Source organism: Oryx dammah, unplaced genomic scaffold, assembly GCF_014754425.2.
Source record: "Oryx dammah isolate SB20612 unplaced genomic scaffold, SCBI_Odam_1.1 HiC_scaffold_8, whole genome shotgun sequence".
NCBI lineage: Eukaryota > Metazoa > Chordata > Mammalia > Artiodactyla > Bovidae > Oryx > Oryx dammah.
Window position 1 is genome coordinate 49624840 of NW_024070192.1, and position 19154 is coordinate 49643993.

General features: G+C 36.5%; 1 protein-coding gene across 1 annotated transcript in view; it reads right to left on the minus strand.

The window, feature by feature from the left end:
• Positions 1-19154, minus strand: part of APPBP2 (amyloid beta precursor protein binding protein 2) — a 60383-nt gene that overhangs the window by 26726 nt on the left and 14503 nt on the right. The window contains exons 2-4 of the mRNA XM_040244154.1: positions 14164-14252; positions 11809-11960; positions 7888-8011 (exon numbers count right to left, since the gene is read on the minus strand). Of these exons, the coding sequence (XP_040100088.1) occupies positions 7888-8011; positions 11809-11960; positions 14164-14252 (365 nt within the window). The remainder of the gene's footprint in view (positions 1-7887; positions 8012-11808; positions 11961-14163; positions 14253-19154) is intronic.

A 19154-nucleotide genomic window follows, 5' to 3' on the forward strand; every position in this document is an offset into this window, starting at 1 on the left:
AGAAAATACAGATTTGATAGTTATCCAAATGGCTGAATGAGAAAAAAAAATTAAATTTAGAGAATGAAACATGCTCACCAATCATTTCTACAATACTAGTAACTGCATTTCCAGCAAACTTCACTGTATTCTCCCTAAAAGTAAGTTTCTGAGAATTAGTAATTGGCATATGATGGGGGTAGCAAACTAAGTATTTCATGCTAAAAAAAGCACAGCTTGATATTTTCTCCAGTCTCTGCTGATTATCTATTGAAACAAAAGGGCAAATTCAACATATGTAGACTCTTCAGAGTCTGTGTGTTCATCTGGGCTTACAATGAGCAGGATGCAGGATCCAAGAAACTTCTGGTGCAACCAAGGATCAAATTCTATCTCAGTGTTCAGCCTAAGGAAAAGATACGCTCTCAAGGTTCTCCAAACGTGGCATAACCATTAAGCACAGTCTTTTATTTTAATAGTTTTTAAAGATAGATTTGATTTTTTAGAGCCATTTTAGGTTCACAGCAAAACTGAGAAGATAAACAGACTTTCTGTATACCCACAGTCCCATAGTATTTTATTTTTATGACAACATAAAATCATAGCTACTTGATCAACAGCTATTATCAAAAGCAACCATTTAATTAGTTAAGTTACTCATTGTTTGAAGTGGAAAATATACAAATCTAAAGGCCACACCACTTCCCTGATAGCTCAGTTGATAAAGAATCCACCTGCAGTGCAGAAGACCCTGGTTCGATCCCTGAGTCGGGAAGACCCCCTGGAGAAAGGAAAGGCTACCCACTCCAGTATTCTTGGGAGTTCCCTTGTGGCTCAGCTGGTGAAGAATCCGCCTGCAATGCCGGAGACCTGGATTCGATCCCTGAGCTGGGAAGATCCCTGGAGAAAGGAAAGGCTACCCACTCCAGTAGTCTAGCCTGGAGAATTCCATGGACAGTCCATAGGGTCGCAGAGTCAGACATGACTGAGCGACTTTCACTTCACAACCCCTGGTCAAGGGCCACTAGTTTATAAATATATTTACTGTAAGATTGAGCAAGATAACTAGTTTTAGACAGACATGACCAAAGTATGTTAAAAGTAAACCTGAAGGGAAAAAAAATTCTCTCCTGCTTATCCAAGTGTATTTTTTTATGAATCATCTTGCATTTCTGTAACATTTTCATCACCCCAGATGCTCTATAATATACAATAGCTTCCCATTCTCTCTGTACATCCCCCAGCTGCTGGTAACCTCAATCTACTTCTTGTTTCGATAAATTTATCTATTCTAGATACTTAAGTAAAATCATACAATATTTGTGTTTTTGTATCTGTCATATTTCACTTAGAATATTACTTTCAAAACACCTATATTGTAGCATATATCAAAACTGGTTGAATATTATTTTGCTGTATATCCACAACTGACTCTTGAACAATGTGGAGGTTGGGGGACTGACCCTTTAGGGCAGTAAAAAAAAAAATCCTCATATAAGTTTACAGTCAGGCCTTTGTATCCATGGATTCAACCAAGAGTAGACCATGTAGTACTGTATTATGTATGTACTGAAAAAAAATCTGTGTAATAAGTGGACACTCAACAGTTCAAACCCACGTTGCTCAAAGGTTCTTTTTGTCACAGATACTTGAGAGTCATTTCTACGTTTTGACCAGTGTGAAACATTCTGCAATGATCACTAGCATATAGGTATCTGTTTGCATCCCAGTTTTCAATTCTTTGGGATACATATACCTAGGGCTGAAACTGCTGGGTTATATGGTACTTTTTGTGCTCATCTTTTAAAGAAACCACCAAACTATTCCACAGCAGCTGCTCCATTTTACATTCTCATTAGCAATGCACGAGGATTCTAGTTTTGCCACATTTTTTTTTAAATTATTTTAAAAATTTTCCTTCTGGTCCTGGACTTTTCTGATTTCTGATTCAGTCAATTTGCTATAGATTTCATTAAGAATTTCTGTTTTTCTCTTGGGTCAGTTTAGGTTAACTGTATATTTCTAGGAAATACCTCTCTGGTGTGGTTTTAATTTTAAATGGGGGAGCAAAGCCCTGTGAGAGGAGGCAGATACTGCTGGCTCCCTAACCAAGGCATTTTCCTCATCTCATGCTTATTGGCAGAACCCTGATTTTGTGAGGCACTGACTCCTTTCTTGTAGGACTCATGAGTAAATCATTAGTTTAAGCCAATTCTAACATAGCAATCCTATTCAGATTGCCAGTGACTGATTCAGAGGTAAACAAATGATCTAGCTCTGCCTAATGAGACACAAGGGTAGGTCAGCTTGGTGGTTTCCAAGAAAGGCTCTTTTGTATCAGAGATAAAATACAGTCTTTCTTCTGCTGGACAATGTGGAATTTGCATGGGATACCTCAAACCACAGGAGCATTCTTACAACCACTGGAGATAGAGGAGTGAAAAGATGGGGAAAACCTAGTACCCTGATAACCTCTATGAATTCTGAATTAACCTACTTTGGAGATACTCGACTTTTACATATATTTTTAAAATCAAATTCTTTGTGTTTTTAGGGTTTACTGCTTACGCCTATGTGTGTGCATGCTCAGTCAGGTCTGACTGTGTCCCCGTAGACAGTAGCTCGCCAAGCTCCACTGTCCAAGCCATAGAGGGCTGCTATCTTAACTTGCTATACCTGGGTTTGTGACCTTTTTGTTTGTTTTATTATCAACATCCTTTTAAATCAACTAATGGGCTTTTTATACTGAATTCTGCTTTTATTGTTGATATTACTGTTTGAGGCTATTTTCTTTTAACAGTATATAGCCAGGTTTCATTTTTTCACCTTCTTGGCAGTCACCGTCTCTAGACAGAGGAATTGAGCCCATTTTTTCCCTGTGGTCATGTATGGATGTGAGAGTTGCACTGTGAAGAAGGCTGAGTGCCGAAGAATTGATGCTTTTGAACTGTGGTGTGGAGAAGACTCTTGAGAGTCCCTTGGACTGCAAGGAGATCCAACCAGTCCATTCTGAAGGAGATCAACCCTGGGATTTCTTTGGAAGGAACGATGCTAAAGCTGAAACTCCAGTACTTTGGCCGCCTCATGCGAAGAGTTGACTCATTGGAAAAGACTCTGATGCTGGGAGGGATTGGGGGCAGGAGGAGAAGGGGACGACAGAGGATGAGGTGGCTGGATGGCATCATCAACTCGATGGCATCATCAACTCGATGGACGTGAGTCTGAGTGAACCCCAGGAGTAGGTGATGGACAGGGAGGCCTGGCGTGCTGCGATTCATGGGGTCGCAAAGAGTCGGACACGACTGAGCAACTGGACTGAACATGTACTGTAGTGACACTTGTATTTGTTTTTCACATTTTTCATTTATCAATACTTAGCTATGTCCTCTGTTCTCTTTGCTTATATCTTGCCTGGACAAGTCTTCAATCATTCTTACCACTCCACTCTCAGTATTCTAATTTGGAATGTCTATCATGTTTTTCCATTAATCAATGTATTATATACCCTTCCCTAAGCAATGACAATGTTTGAACATTAAATAATGACAGCCATTCATATTCCCCTCACCAAGATAAGACTTTTATACTACTTCCTTATAGTACTACACTTTTTCCAAATACATACTTTTAAAATAGGCTATCGTATATGCCCAGTATAAAGCAACCTGAACATAATAACATCAGCCTCCACCTTCCATCCAAAAAGGGTTTCTGCCAACTTGAACATATTAAGTTTTAGGGATATATATGATAAAATTTTGAAATCTCTAATATTTAAATCATCTTTATGTTATAAATATTTTAAACCTAAATTAAATTTTTAAAACTTCTCTTCCTTGCAATTTATGAAATGTTACCAAACTATTCACATGCATCTTAAAAGATACATTTTCATCATCAAACTACTTTTTCAATCACCTAACAGTTTTTCAGAGTAAAACATTTTCACTTGTTTGAAAATTAGCACTTTTGAGCCTGGTATAATGTTACTAGAAATTTTATCCAAAGGTACCATCAACCATTTGCAAAGAATTAAGACCACTGGGCTTTCTCATTCTGCCTAAGACAAGTGGACATCCATAATTTCTACAACCAAACCACTTAATCCATTACATTTCAAAGAAATATATTCAAGAAGCCAGTTAATAAAGATATCTAACACAACTATAAGGCTATGACTTCCAGAGTAATTCTAAATGTATTAAATTCCAATACTGTCTTTCTTCCTGGCTGCATGGGGTCTTCCTTGTTGCTTGCAGGCTCTCTCTAGTTGCGGTGCGCAGGCGTCTCACTGCAGCGGCTTCTCTCACTGTGGAGCACGGGCTCTAGAGCACATGGGCTTCAGTAGCTGCCTCCTATGAACTATAGAGCACAGGCTCTGCAGTTGTGGAGCATGGGCTTGGCTGCCCCAGGGCATGTGGAATCTTCCCAGACCAGGGATTGAACCCATTTCCCCTGCATTGGCAGGCAGATTCTTAACCACCGGACCACCAGGGAAGTTCTTCATTACTTTCTTAAAAAGAAAATTCGGGCAGGTGACCTCTATGAGTTTCCCAATGCTGGCACAGGCTAAGTTTTTAGGTTAACATTTCTTTCCCAAATAGTATTTTGTTGTTCAAAACAAGAGATTTGAAAGAACATCACATAACATGAGGGGCTTCGTAAGGCAACTCTTTTCAGTTTTCAGGGGGAAAAAGAAAATCATCTTACATTTAATAGTAGGTGGTAACTGAGAGTTTATTTCCTTACTTTAAAAAATATTTATTTCTTTGGCTATACCAGGTCTTGGTTGAGGCACTCAGATCTTTGATCTTCCTTGTGGCACGCTGGATCTTTCAGTTGCAGGATGTGGGATCTATTTCCCAACCAGGGACTGAACCCACACCTCCTGCACTGAAGAAATCCTTATATAAGACATATTACAAATTCATAATTTGTTCTTCATGCTCTTTCTACTCCATTATGTCTAATATATATTACAATACTATTTATCACTGTTTCTACACTATCTTCCCCTACCTTGAGATTTGCTATTACTGAACTTTTATCTGGTTAAAGAAATTTCTTGACTATTTTCCTTAGGAAAAAACCATGGAGGTATACTTGGTCTCTATACACTTGAAAAATTTGAATTTTATCCTAAATGTTGTATAGTATTTTCAGAGTAATTGAGATACTGCTATTGTCTCCTAGCTTCTAATTTCTACTTATTCTTAGAGTTCAAGAAATTCATCTTCCTAGGGCTCAAGGTTCTTTCTTTAATCTAGATTCAAGTCTTTTCCTCTCGGTTTGGCAAGTTCAATTTTTCACTTAAAATCCCCAAAATACACCAAAATAATAACTGTGGTTATTTCTGGGCAGCAGAGTTACAGATCATATTTATTTTCTTCTTCATAGACTTTTGAATGTTTTCGATTTGTTTGGTAATTGACACATGCATACACAGAACAAAGATATTAAATAGAAAAAATTAAAGTAAAAGAAACTAAGTCGTGTCTTCAAGGAAAAAAACAAAGACTGAGAAATGGTACCAGGTTTAACAAGATGATTCTCCAACATCTGTTCTATACTGCTTCCATTCCATCCTGATTAGAAACTGATTTTGTGCTATTAAATTTAAAAACACACTCTTAGATTAGGCTCAAAACTCCTGGGGCTGGCTAAAGGATTTCATTAGCATCCATTCTCCAAAACAGAGTCTTCCCAACTCAAAAGCTAAGAATAATCTTTTTTTAAAAAACTAGTACTATAATACTAAAAATTTTATTTATGCCTATCATGACCAAGACTTTATCAAGTATAGCTGTGCAGAAGCCAATTTTATTCTGAAATTTCAAATTCTTAAGAACAAGATGTCTAGGTATACAGGCAGTAAGCTAGTATTATAAATAGTTGTTTCTTGGCACAGGTATTTTTCTATTCATATGTACTTGTTCTAAAGACAGCCAAAACAGTAACTGAATTGACAGTAACCTATCCAATATTTTCCCCTCTCCTCATCCCTTAATGTAGACCCATGAGTTCATCTGGAGCAGTGAAATGTACAATTAAAAACGTTCTGCTCCCCAGACCACGCTGTACTGGCTGGAAGATACGCAGTCTGTTCCAGCTTTCTAGTTTTGAAGAGAGGTAAGCAGAGAAGACAGGCCTAGGCTTCCGGGAAAACTATTTTTTCTGTCTGAAAAAAAGAACTCTGCCGGCATGAGCCTTTTGCCCTTCTCCTTGCCTGTAACATTTACAAACATAATGAGCTACATGCTAAAGTTGATAAAAACAGGAAAGAGAAGAGGAGCCCTAGTCCTGGGAGAAAACAAAATCTTTTGGTTATATTGATGTAAAATTTATATAAGAGCCTTAAAATCAGACAGACAAGAGAAACGTTAGATATCCAGAAGAAATAAATCTGACTTCATGAGTAAAAAGCAAGCATATATAAGAAGAAAATGTTATACCTGTCGGTCAAAAGACTGCCTGCTATGAAAGAGGAATCTACAATGACATCATACAAAATGGATTTTTTAAATTCTAAGTTGACTAGTTCATACACAAAGAAACATTTAGCTAGCCCCTAAAATCCCATGTGATATAGTCTAGTTTCCTATTCCTAGGACAGGCAGAAGCGGAGAGGAAAGATTACACAGATTATTTTTTATCAGTACTACAAAATATAGGCCCAGTAACCAATCCCTTTATAGCTTCTGCACACAACTATTATTATTATTATTGGGGTTCCCTGGTGGCTCAGGTGGTAAAGAATCCGCCTGCAATGCTGGAGACTAGAGTTCGATCCCTGGGTCAGGAAGATTCCTCTGAAGAAGGGAATGGCTACCCACTCCAGTATTCTTGCCTGGAGAACTCCATGGACAGAAGAACTTGGCGGGCTACAATTATTGGGATTGCAATTATTACTATAATTTATCATAAAATATCTCTGGGCAATTGTCCTAAGCTTCTAAAATATTATTTATAACTAAGTTTCCACATTATAAAATTAACTTCAGGATTTGAAGTTTTGTCTAACACAAGTGAGCCCTGTATAAAACAGTATAACAACCTCAAAAGACTGAGCAGAGAGCATTAGTAAATGTTAATATAAATCAACAATGGTTTTATGTGAAAGAACCTATATTCTAACTCTCAAGAGGTTCAGATTTAATTAACTCATTTCTAAGATACACAAGAAATATCATCACTTATTCAGTAAAAATATAATAGATTCAGTAAATTGACCAGACTCTGGTTAACTTATGACAAAGAATTTCTTCATTATTTTTTAAACTTTATTTCAACTTTCCAGTTTTATATATAAAAAAAATTATTTTAAAGAAATGTCAAATCAAATTGGGGGTGGGGGACACAGAGAAAACCTACATGAAAACAGCTAAAACTAAATGCTACATGTACAAAAAAAATAAAGATCATAAAAGCACAGAGTACATCTGAATTTGCTTGCCTTTAAGTATATCTGTTAAAAAATGAATTTTCAAGAAGTTATTTATAAGTAAAATATTAATCAGGTTATGTACGATTCCAGAAATGTAAACAAACATTTCTGTTTGTTACAAGCAAACAAAAAAAACCCAAGAAAAAAGTATATTTCTTCTCCAAGCATCTAGTGCCTAGTACAGCATTCTATAAATATTTATTGAAATGAATTAACAAACAAGATCTATGACAAAGAAAAAAGATATATATAAAACACAGTCTGGTTCATAATACTTCAATCTAAGCTGTCTGTAGCAAGATAACTCTGTTTTGGAGATGAGAGAGAGCAGGCCAGACTAGTGAAACTGACACACGAATGTCATCTCAGAAGGATAACCAAGTGTTGGAGTTCGTTAGATGAGCTGGAACTAGAAAAGCCACTAGCACCATGACAGCATGTAATACAGGACCGCTCCAACTTACCTCACACAACACTCGACTGCACGAAACCAATGAGGCATCTCATCATGTAGAGTACACAACTGAAGGCAAGACAGGAAAACCTTCTCGGCATCACTGTACCAGCCTGCATCTGAAAGAAAGCCACCTGAAGGACAAGAGAAACCAAAATCTTCAGATAATTTAACAATCACCTGAAAGCATTCTTACCACGAACATTATCTAAAATAGAAAAAACCTGTGTTTTCTAGTCCAAAACAAAGACACTGACTATGAAATTAAAAAAAAACTTTCAAACAAACTAGCGGCATTAGATCCAAGTTGACACCCTGATTAGGAATCAAGAGTTTTAACCCTCTAAAAATATTCCACTGAGAGCTGACATTTTCCAGTTAATTAGCCACTATATTTAGTGATTTTTCTAACATTTTCATCATGCGGGTTAACGGTAACTTTTCAATCAAATAAATTTCATCTTCTTACAATAAAGCACATTACAGAGGACACACAGATTAAAGGAAACAGTAGTGCTAGATCGTCTCAATTTTTTTTTAAACAAAAAATCAAACTGCTGTCCTTCAACAGCCCTAATGCACTGAGCATCTGGGCATCACTTTGTTAGAATACTGTCATTCTTTTTTGAGGCTCATGACCCCCTCCTAGTGGTTTAATACATTTTTTGACAGTGCCAACTAGTCTTAATAGTGTCAATAGGACCTGGGTTGAAGAAAAAATATTTTGCTCGGTCTGGTGTTTTATGGTTAATTGTGTGTAATGAAACAAATATTTTAAATGGAGAGAAGTGTGCTTTAGAATACTTCTTACCCTAAATATGAGTATTATTTTAGGGTGCTAAGTGACTGGATTAATGAAATTATAAATATTCCTATTAAGCAATCTCCTACTCATCCTGTCAACACGCTGGGCATTGTGCTGGTTAGGGGGCTATCATGTTTTTCAGCTTCTAGGCTGTCTGATGATGCAGGGCTAGGACTCTATCATCACATTTCTCCTTTGCCAGCTGGCTCCCTGGGAGTCTCTAAAAAGAAGGCCTTAGAGAGAAGGCTGTGAGGCTGCAGGAGTAAGAGACACCCCCAGTGCCTTCCAGTTTCTGTCAGGAAGGGCTCTGCTGACAGTGCCCGAAGGCAATGCTTCTTTACTCCGGCAGTGCAATTCACCTCTGTAAATCAATTCCAGTTGCAGCTTTCCAACACTTACAGACCTAGATTCACAGTATCCCATCAAAGAACTAGTCACTGAGATGCCCCTCCTAGAGGTCAAGATTCTAGACCCACGGGCCCTCCTCTCAGAACTCTGAGGCACCCGTACCAGTGAAGCAGGATCCCAGCTTTGTGATGACCATGCAGCTTGTGGGATCTTAAGTTTAAAAACCTTTGAACTGTATACTCTGACTGGGTAAACTGCATGGCCCGTGAAGTACATCTCAATAAAGCTGCAATTTTTTAAAAAGTATACATCACATAGACTTCTGGTATGAAGTTTTTTCACTGTTTCAGTAATTTTAGGATCAAGACTGATAATATAGTTGTTCAATCTGGCTCCTTACAGAGGGCAGATTGGTATGAGTGTAGAGACAACAGAAGAGCTCAGAGAATATTAGCCTTCCTGCCTTTCATCTTCCTTGATACTAAGTATCTCCCATACAGATTTTTACATGACCATCTATGACTAAATGTACATCAATATTAACATTCATCAAGATCACAAACACTCTACTGTTAATAGACATTCTTAAGTCATAATTCTGTGTTGCAATTTATAGTCCATGGGACTATCAAAGGATAAATGCTGAAAATTCTTTTCGGAAAAGAATGTTGAGTTCTTCCAGCTGTCTATGACCACTACAAAAAATTTTCTCTAATATTGAAGGAAATGATCATGAAAACTTGTTGGTGAAGAATATATGTGGACATGTGAGAGAGAGAAACATACATATTAATGTGATAATTTAAAATGATAGTTAACCATCACAATATTGTAAAGCAATTATCCTCCAATTAAAATAAATAAATAATTTATCTTAAAAAGAATGTGATCATGGGACAGTCCTGTACCCTGATGGTAATGGTGGTTATATGAATACTTACATGGAATCAACTGCGTAGAAAAACCATACACGACAACTCAAAATTCAAACACTCCAGTTAAAAATGGGCAGAGGACCTGAACAGACATTTCTCCAAAAAAGACTTACAGATGACCAACAAATACATGAAAAGATGCTTCTCATCACTAATTATCAGGGAAATGCATATCAAAACCACACTGAGATATCACCTCCTACCTGTCCCACAAAACAATTAACAAGTATTCATGAGAATGATCCTCCTGCACTGTTTGTAGGATGGTAAATTGGCACAGCAACTATGGAAAATAATATGGAGGTTGCTCAAAAAATAACAAATAGAACTGCTGTATGATCCAGCAGTCTCACTTCTTAGTATTTAGCCAAAAAAAGGCAAAAACACTAATTCAAAAAGATACATGCACCCCAATTTTCACTGCAGCATTATTTATAATAGCCAAGATATGGAAGCAACCTAAATATCCATTAATAGATGAATGGATAAAAAAAGTATGAGATACATTTATACACACACACAATAGAGTACTACCCAATCACAATTTTTTAAAAAAGGAGAAATCTTGCAACAACACAGATAAATCTAAAGGGTATCACGCTAAATGAATTAAGTCAGAGAAAGAAAAATATCATATTATCTCACTTATATGTAGAATCTAAAACCAAAACAAAATGAAAATAGAGTCATAAATACATCAACCAAACAGCTGGTTGCCAGAGAAAGGAGGTGGGGATGGGGTGAAATAGGTGAAGGGGATTAAGAGGTATGAATCTCCAGATAGAAAATAAATAAGCCATAGGAATGTAATATACAGCCTAAGAAACATGGTCAATATTATTGCAATAACTTTGTATGGGGACTATACTTGTCATGTAATCATTTCATAATGTATACAAATTCCAAATCATTGTGCAGTATGCCTGAAACCAACATAATATTGTAGGTCAACTACATTTAAATTAAACACACACACACAAATGAGTATATATAAAAACCAATGAATGTTAAATATTGGATTGGTCAGAAAGTTCCTTTGAGTATTTCTGTAAGATGTTACGGAAAAACTCGAACAAACTTTTGGTTGACCTAATAGGTTTGTAGTCTAGGTAAAACTATTAAACCCAGTATCAATTTCCTAGTTTTGATACTGTCAGTGAATCCACAATCATTTCAAAGTAAATATCTGACAAAAAAGGGTAGCAATAACTTCAATAATAAGTGCCTGAAACATATTTACCTATGTAAATAATTTATAAAAGTCATATTAAAATGTTATGCAAAAGTTAAACAATATTTTTCTGTACGTGTAGCATAAAAATCTTTTTAGAATCCTTTTCCATTTATGTTTTCAATATTTTTGAATATGCCCATGAGGAATGCAGATTTACCCTCATTTTAGAGATGGGAAAACTCAGGTCCCAAAAGAACTTTGTCCCATGTCACAGCTGTGAAAGAGGCTGGCAGCAGTTTGACACAGTAGGAAGGTACATGGTATGGAATCACAAACCCACAGGGTTCTAAACTTAGCTCCATTACTATGTGACTTGAGCAAATTACTCAACTTTTCTGAGTCTATTTCCTCATTTGTAAAATGCTATTAATACCATCACATCACTGGAATTTCATGAGGATTTTTTTTGAAAGATAGTATTTAAATGCATAGTATAATCCTTAGCAGAAAGCTAATGTTCAATGTAACACACCTAGTTCTTCTGATGTTTTTCTCATCACCTCCTTATGTTGACTTTGGGAATGTACTGGGAGCATCCTTTAATGTCAGCAGGTTTAATTCTGAGTCATGTCACGGGACAGAACACTCCTCTATTTTACCATTACCTACCTAAGACAAAGCCAACCTGAATGGCTTTCTCCTTTACTGCAGCATCTGATTCTGCTATGTAAGAGCACCGTCTACTGAATGAATAGGCCAAGACTGAAGCGACTTTCACACCATGATCCATCAAAGCCTGGAAACAATGATGAAGCAAATGTCTGAAAGAGAAGGAAAAGGTCATTATTGTTATTATAAAGGTAACATATTTTGTCCTTTTAGAAAACACTTACTTGCCTTTTTGAAGTAATAATACCATTATTTTCAAAGATGGGATAAGATAAAAAGCAGCTTTTTGCCTGTTATGATGCCATAATAATTCAGTTAGCCTAATATTTTTTACTCAGTGGATCCAGTGATTCTATATGTGTACACTGATGACTGTGAAGGATAAAATGAACTAACATAAATTAAAAAAAAAATTATCTTGTAGTTCACCAATGACCCAATTTAAAAATGGGCACTAGATTTTAATACATTTCCAATGGCCAATAACCACAAGAAAAGATGCTCAATATCATTAGTCATTAGGGAAATGCAAATCAACTCACAAATGAGATACCACTTCACACCATCTAATATGGCTATAATACTTAGAAAAAAAGTGATGGCAAGGATATGGAAAAATTTGAACCTTCATACATGGGTGCATGTATGTGTATTAAGTCATATCAGTTGTATCCAACTCTTGCGACCCTATGGACTGTAGCCCACCAGGCTCCTCTGTCCATGGGATTCTCCAGACAAGAATACTGGAGTGGGTTGCCATGCCCTCCTCCAGGGGATCTTCCCGACCCAGGGATCAAACTTGGTTCTCTTGCATTGGCAGGTGGGTTCTTAACCACTAGCACCACCTGGGAAGCCCTCATACATGGTAGCAGGGACATAAAATGGTGCAGCTGCCACAGAAAACAATTTAGGGGTTACTCAACCTAGTTACATATGCACACAAGAGAACGTTATGTCCACACAAAGTCTTGTCCATGAGCACTCACAGCAGCATTATTCGTAATAGCCAAAAAGTACAAACAACCCAAATGTTCATCAACAGATGACTAAATAACCAAAACACAGTATATCCATATGATGGAAAATTATTCATAAAAAGGAATGAAGTACTGAAACAACAATCACGAATGAATCTTGAAAACATTATAAGTAGAATTCAGTCACAAAAGAGCATATATTATATACTTCCATTTAAATGAAATGTCTGGAATACATACATCCAGAGACAGAAAGTAGATTATGGGTTGGCCAGGGACTAGGGGTAAGGGGAAACAGAGAGTGACTGTTAATGGGTACCAGGTTTCTTTTTGGGATGATGGAAATGTTCCAGAATTAGACACTGGTGATAGTTGCAAAAACTTGTGAAAATACTAAAAACCACTGAACTGTACAATTCAAAATGGTGAGTTTATGGTATGTGAATCATCTCAATAAAAAAACTGTTTTAAACAAAACTGTAAATAACCGAGTCACTGCTTTGGATAAAGGGGAGGAAAAGTCAAACTACATGCTTTTAGTTTCACAAATACATTAAACACTTACCAAGGGATTTGGACTTGGTGAAAGATAACCTGAGAGATGAAAGAGAGGTAGTCCACTAAATCTTTACAATGGCCATCTTTACAACTGCACAGAGAAATTCAAATCCCAGAAAACTAACCTCTTCTTAAAGAATTTTTTAGGAAAGTTTTCCTATAGCCTTCTTGTCCCAAAATGAAGTTCTCATCTGTTATTTTTCCTCAGATTAATTTTAATTAATCAACTAACCAAGAAATTTCTCTTAGGCTAAGTACACAGGCCTCATTCCCAAGGCATCCCTGAACAGTGAAATCATGTGATTTACTTGTTGATTACTGTATCATCCTTTTCTAAAATACAAACCCCATGAGGAAGAGACCTTGAGGAACTTACTCCCTGCTGTAACCCCAACATCTAAAACAGTATCTGACACATACAGGGATTCTAACCAGTATTTACTTAATTTTTTGAACAAATGAAACAACTTGCCAACGTTCATACTAGAGATTATTTTGTAAAACTATATTCTTATCTTCCTAGAAATGTAGGTTAGGAAGAAGAAATGGCACTTAAATTTAGGGAAGAGTAACAGCAAGAACAATCAAAGGCCATGTCACCTACACCTACATATAACTCCTACCACATTAATAGCCAGAACATGGAAGATGAATTCATTCTTTGTTTTTTGAACACAGAAAGCAAGGGTGGTATTGATGGTTTCAAAACAAAATGAATGCACTTGAAGCTACTGAATTGTAAACTTAAAAAATGATCACAATGGTAAAATTCAGAATATGTATAGTATAGTTTACCACAATTGTTACGAAATGAATTTACCTTTTATCCAAAGCTCTCAATACTTTACCAAAAACTTCCAATTCACAAAATTCACTGCCCAGTTGACACAAGCGTCCCTGTTGGTATAGCTGAAATTAAAAACAAACAAAAAATAGATCACTGAATAAAATTTAATGCCAGTTTCTGCTTTAATGATACTTATGAATGTAATTTCATGGACTTAATATTTCATGAATTATGAATACTGCTCAAAGTTACAATTACACAGTAATATCAGAAAAGATGCTTATGCTATGAGAAATGTAATGCCAAATTAACAAATCTCTGTAATTCACATAAAACATTTTAACACTTATATAAAATAGCTAGATATTAATATTTATAAAAGTATCTGGTAAATAATAGGTAACAATAAGTGCTACATATTGTAATTATCTATTAAACATTAAAACAGTTATAGTCAAGAAACTTAACTTTTTTCCTTAAAACTGGACAAAGTAAAATTATCAAAATAATAGCAAAGATAATGTTCCGAAGCCAGAACTAGGCACTATGCCCCTAAAGGCTCTTCAGAACACAAGAATCTCAGATCAGTACTGGGAAGGAAGCTTCACAAGCAGACTAACAGCACATCACGTCTAAACCAGTCTAGTAAGGCACAATCATGTCATTCGGTCATTCCTTTTGCCTGGCTTTCTAAACCTTCCATTTAAAACAGTGTTTAAATAAGTGTATTAAATGTTTATCTCAAATAATACATACACACAGTTAAAAAAATACTACTGCCCCTCTTTCCTGTGCCTCAACTTCACCATATGTTACTCAATTTATATTTGCTATACAGTGCCTTATGGAAGGCAGAGATTTTGCTCCATCAACTCACTTTTTACATTATAAGCACTTAACACTTAGCTCATTTGACAAAAACATGGGTTTCAGAAAGAGGACATACTCCTGAATTCATCTGCCAAATAGGCTAGTTAACTTTGCACAGGGAAAACATACTACAAACTCAGGGATAAATCACTAGTCATGATGGGGGTGGAGAGTGTGTGTGTTGGTGTGGGGATGTATGGGGTGTGTATGTGTTAGTTGCTCAGTCGTGTCTGACTCTTTGCAACTCCACAGACTGGGGCACACCAGGCTCCCCCATCCATGGGAATTTCCAGGCAAGAATACTGGAGTGGGTTGCCATTCCCTCTTCAGGGGATCTTTCCAACCCAGGGATCAAGGCCTGGTCTCCTGCCTTGCAGGCAGACTCTTTACTGTCTGAGCCACTAGGGAAGACTGCCAGGTCATATGAGGTAGATATAGACTACCATGCAACAATGACCATTTTGCAGGGACTTCCGTGGTGATCCAGTGGTTGGAATCCTCCTTCCAATGCTGGGGATGAGGTTCGAACCCTCGTCAGGGAACCAAGATCCCACATGCTGCAGGGCAACTAAGCCCACACCACTACTACTGAGCCTGCATGCTCCAGAGCCCATGTTTCCCAGGAGAAGGCCACGTAAAACAACCAAGACTCATCACAGCACACACGTCCCCTCCCCCCGCCCCAAAGACTTCTGTGAACCATCTGTGATGACTGCTGTGGGGGAGAGAGGGTTCAAGAACCACCTTCCACACGCTCAGGAAGGAGAGGCAGAAATGTTACCTTCACACAGTGGTTGGGTACTCATATTAAGCATAAACCTTCGTAAGGAAAGATTTGTTATTTTTGGAGATGATTACATTTTCTGTGGTAAAAATAAATAATAAAAGAGCTTCTGGGAATGCATATGATAAAATTCACTACCATCACATACACCTTCACTATTAACCTTGGTTAACAAAGGAAAAACTCAGGAAAAATAAAGCTGAGAATTTATAATCAAACCCCGATTTTGGGACTTACCAGTATGATAAATTTCTGATTTGGGACAGAAAAATAAATGCAGTTAACAAAATATATATATATACATACTTCAAAAAGAGTTTAGGAGCAAAAAAACCTTTTGTTTCTTATCAAAATAAGCCATTAGTAAACTTAATGCTTAGAATTTCTTTTGTAAAATGTAAGAAATGAAAGTTATACCACTTTTTTGCCTGTATTCACTAGTCAAATAAAACAATTAAAGTGTATCTATAACTCATACTATCCCTTTAATACTGAAAATTTCCTAACAAATGGGGTTTGAAGGAAAGCTGTAAGCTTAGTTACCATTTTAAATATATTAAAACTATGCCTATTAATAAACACAAACTTTTTTTTTAAAATCTCTCAGCAGTTCACTTTTTCTAGCTACAAATGGGTCCACATTTAAATTGGGTGTAAAGAATAGTGATTTAACTGTTTCAAATCATCCAATCATCTTTTCATGCACAGCAGCTATACTTCAGTTAAAAAAAAAAATACCTTATCAGGCTTCTCCCCCAAAATGCAAATTTATACATTACATGAACAGGACTTTTGAATACCAATCCAAAATAAACAGCATTTACTGTGCCAGGTACTGTTCTAAGCACTTTTCCTAAGCAACTCATTCTGTCCTTCCACAGATAAGGAAACTGAGGCATATATAGTTAAATAACTTGCTCAAAATCATACAATTAAGAAGAAGTAGGGTGACAATCTGGCTCCAGGCAGTCTGTCTTTACATCCATGTTCTTCATAACTTATTCTATAATACTTTTCAAAGGTATTATTATATCAGGAAATAAGAAAGAGTATAAAACAAGCAATTTAAAAAATTTTTAAAGAAATAATAGAAGATTAATCCCTTCATAGATTCATATATCTTATAGAGTAGTGCTAAGAAGAAACAAAACTGAGGCTCTAGGTTCTTTGATAATTATTCTTACATCAGATATTTTAAAATTTGACTTATTTTAGTTCATTATTACATAATGTGTTTTAATATTAAATTCTGCACCCACTGAGTAAGGAGGTTATTAAAGGCCTAGCAACTACTTTTAGCTACTGATACCTTACAGAAAATAAGAAAGAACAAGTTTATTTTTTAGAAGTATGTAAACTATCTCCCAACAGATACGAAAACCGACAATAAAAATACAACTAAAACAACACTGCACAAGTATGAAGATAGACTAGTCAATGGAACAAAATGCAGAGCTCAAAAGCAGATCTTAGTGTACATAAAAACTTAGCATTTGAGAAAGGGATCATTTTAAAATCATTAGAAGAAAAAACAGTTAATACAGAATGCATAAAAATGCAGAAACAAAGTAAGGTACCTCCTGATAGAACAAAAATAAATCCCAGTCTTATCAAAGTTCTAAATATTAATATTAAACAATTAGGTAACATCCATGTTAAAAACCTTACAATACTGCCCTTCTAAAAGCATTATATACTACAGGCAAAATCATAAAGGAAGAAGAGATATGTGATTTCATAAACACCGAAAATGTCCATGGATATAAAATACTGTAAACAAAAATTAAAAATATAACAAAAGTAAAATATTAGGAACACTTATATAGGATTTAATATCTTGAATACATAAAGAGGTGAAACTCCTGGTGATGTTTCAGAAGCAAGGGCTTTCAGACACTAAACATTTTTTCTATAAAGACTGAGGGCAGCTATTGCAAGGGTAATGCAAGACAGCCTCAAACCCAGAGAACTCTTTGAAAGATAAAGATGGAGATTTAAGCCTTCCTTAGCCCAAGACATTCTGAACTGACATATCTGCTTTCTCAGCCAATCCAAAATTACCAGGCTGAGTGAACAGTTTAGCGTTAATATCAAATTAGCAAACAAAATAGGCTAATTCCCAACAACAAAAGCTTCAGAAAAGTTTAGAAAAAGACATAAAAGAAACAGCCCAAAACTATGGTCTAATAATAACTATGAAGTCACAAACACACCCACCCACACATACTCTATGACACTCATGCATCTCACTCATGTTTGGAACAATTACCCCTCTCTTTCAGTCACTGAAGAACTGCTGATATTGCGCTTATGGTAGAAGCACCAAGCGGAAGGAAAATAAGAGAGAAGGCAGGGTGCAACAGTCCAATAAACCATAGGGATCTATGGTGCAGGATTTACATTTCACACATTTTACCAGATTACTGCAAATGTTTCATAAAACTAGGCTTTCCATCAAACTAGTCAACCCTAAAGGAAATCAGTCCTGAATATTCATCGGAAGGGCTGATGCTGAAGCTCCAATACTCTGGCCACCTGATGTGAAGACCTGACTCACTGGAAAAGACCCTGATGCTGGGAAAGACTGAAGGCAGGAGAAGGGGACGACAGAGGATGAGACAGTTGGATGGCATCACCAACTCAACGGACACGAGTTTGAGCAAGCTCCGGGATTGGTGGACTGGAAAGCCTGGCGTGCTGCAGTCCATGGGGTTACAAAGAGTCAAACATGACTGAGCGACTGAACTGGACTGTCTTTCCATTACCATTCTTGTTCTCCTCTAGTCAATGTCCACATAGCCAGCAGAATGAACTTTTGAAAAAGTGAATCATTTCATGCCATTACTGTTTAAAAGCATGCACCTTCAATGTGGTCTACGAGTCTCTATAAGTCATCTAACTCCTACTAGCTTTCAAACCCCATCTTTCACCATTCTTTCTCCCTGATCCCCTACACATTTCTGCCACACTAACTTTCTTTTAGTTCTATTCCACCTCCTGACTTTGTATACAAACCTGCTGCCTGCACATGAGACACTGATACCACGATTCCTCATTTGGTTCATTTGTAACCATCCTATTGGTCTCAGCTAACACCTCACTTTTTCAGAGACCTTCCCTTGACTCCCCAAACTAAGTTCTGTTCCCTGTTATACTTGCTCATAACATGTATTTTTCTTCTACAGGTGCACCAAGGCATGCATACACACATTCACTTAAGTGATAATTTGTAAAACATGTCATTCCATTACAGACTATACTGACCACTTTCACCACTATATTCTCAATGCCCAATACAATGCCTAGGAATAGACATATATTCAATATTATCTGAATGCAAAATCCAAACTGGTAGCAATCTGCTCTGGGT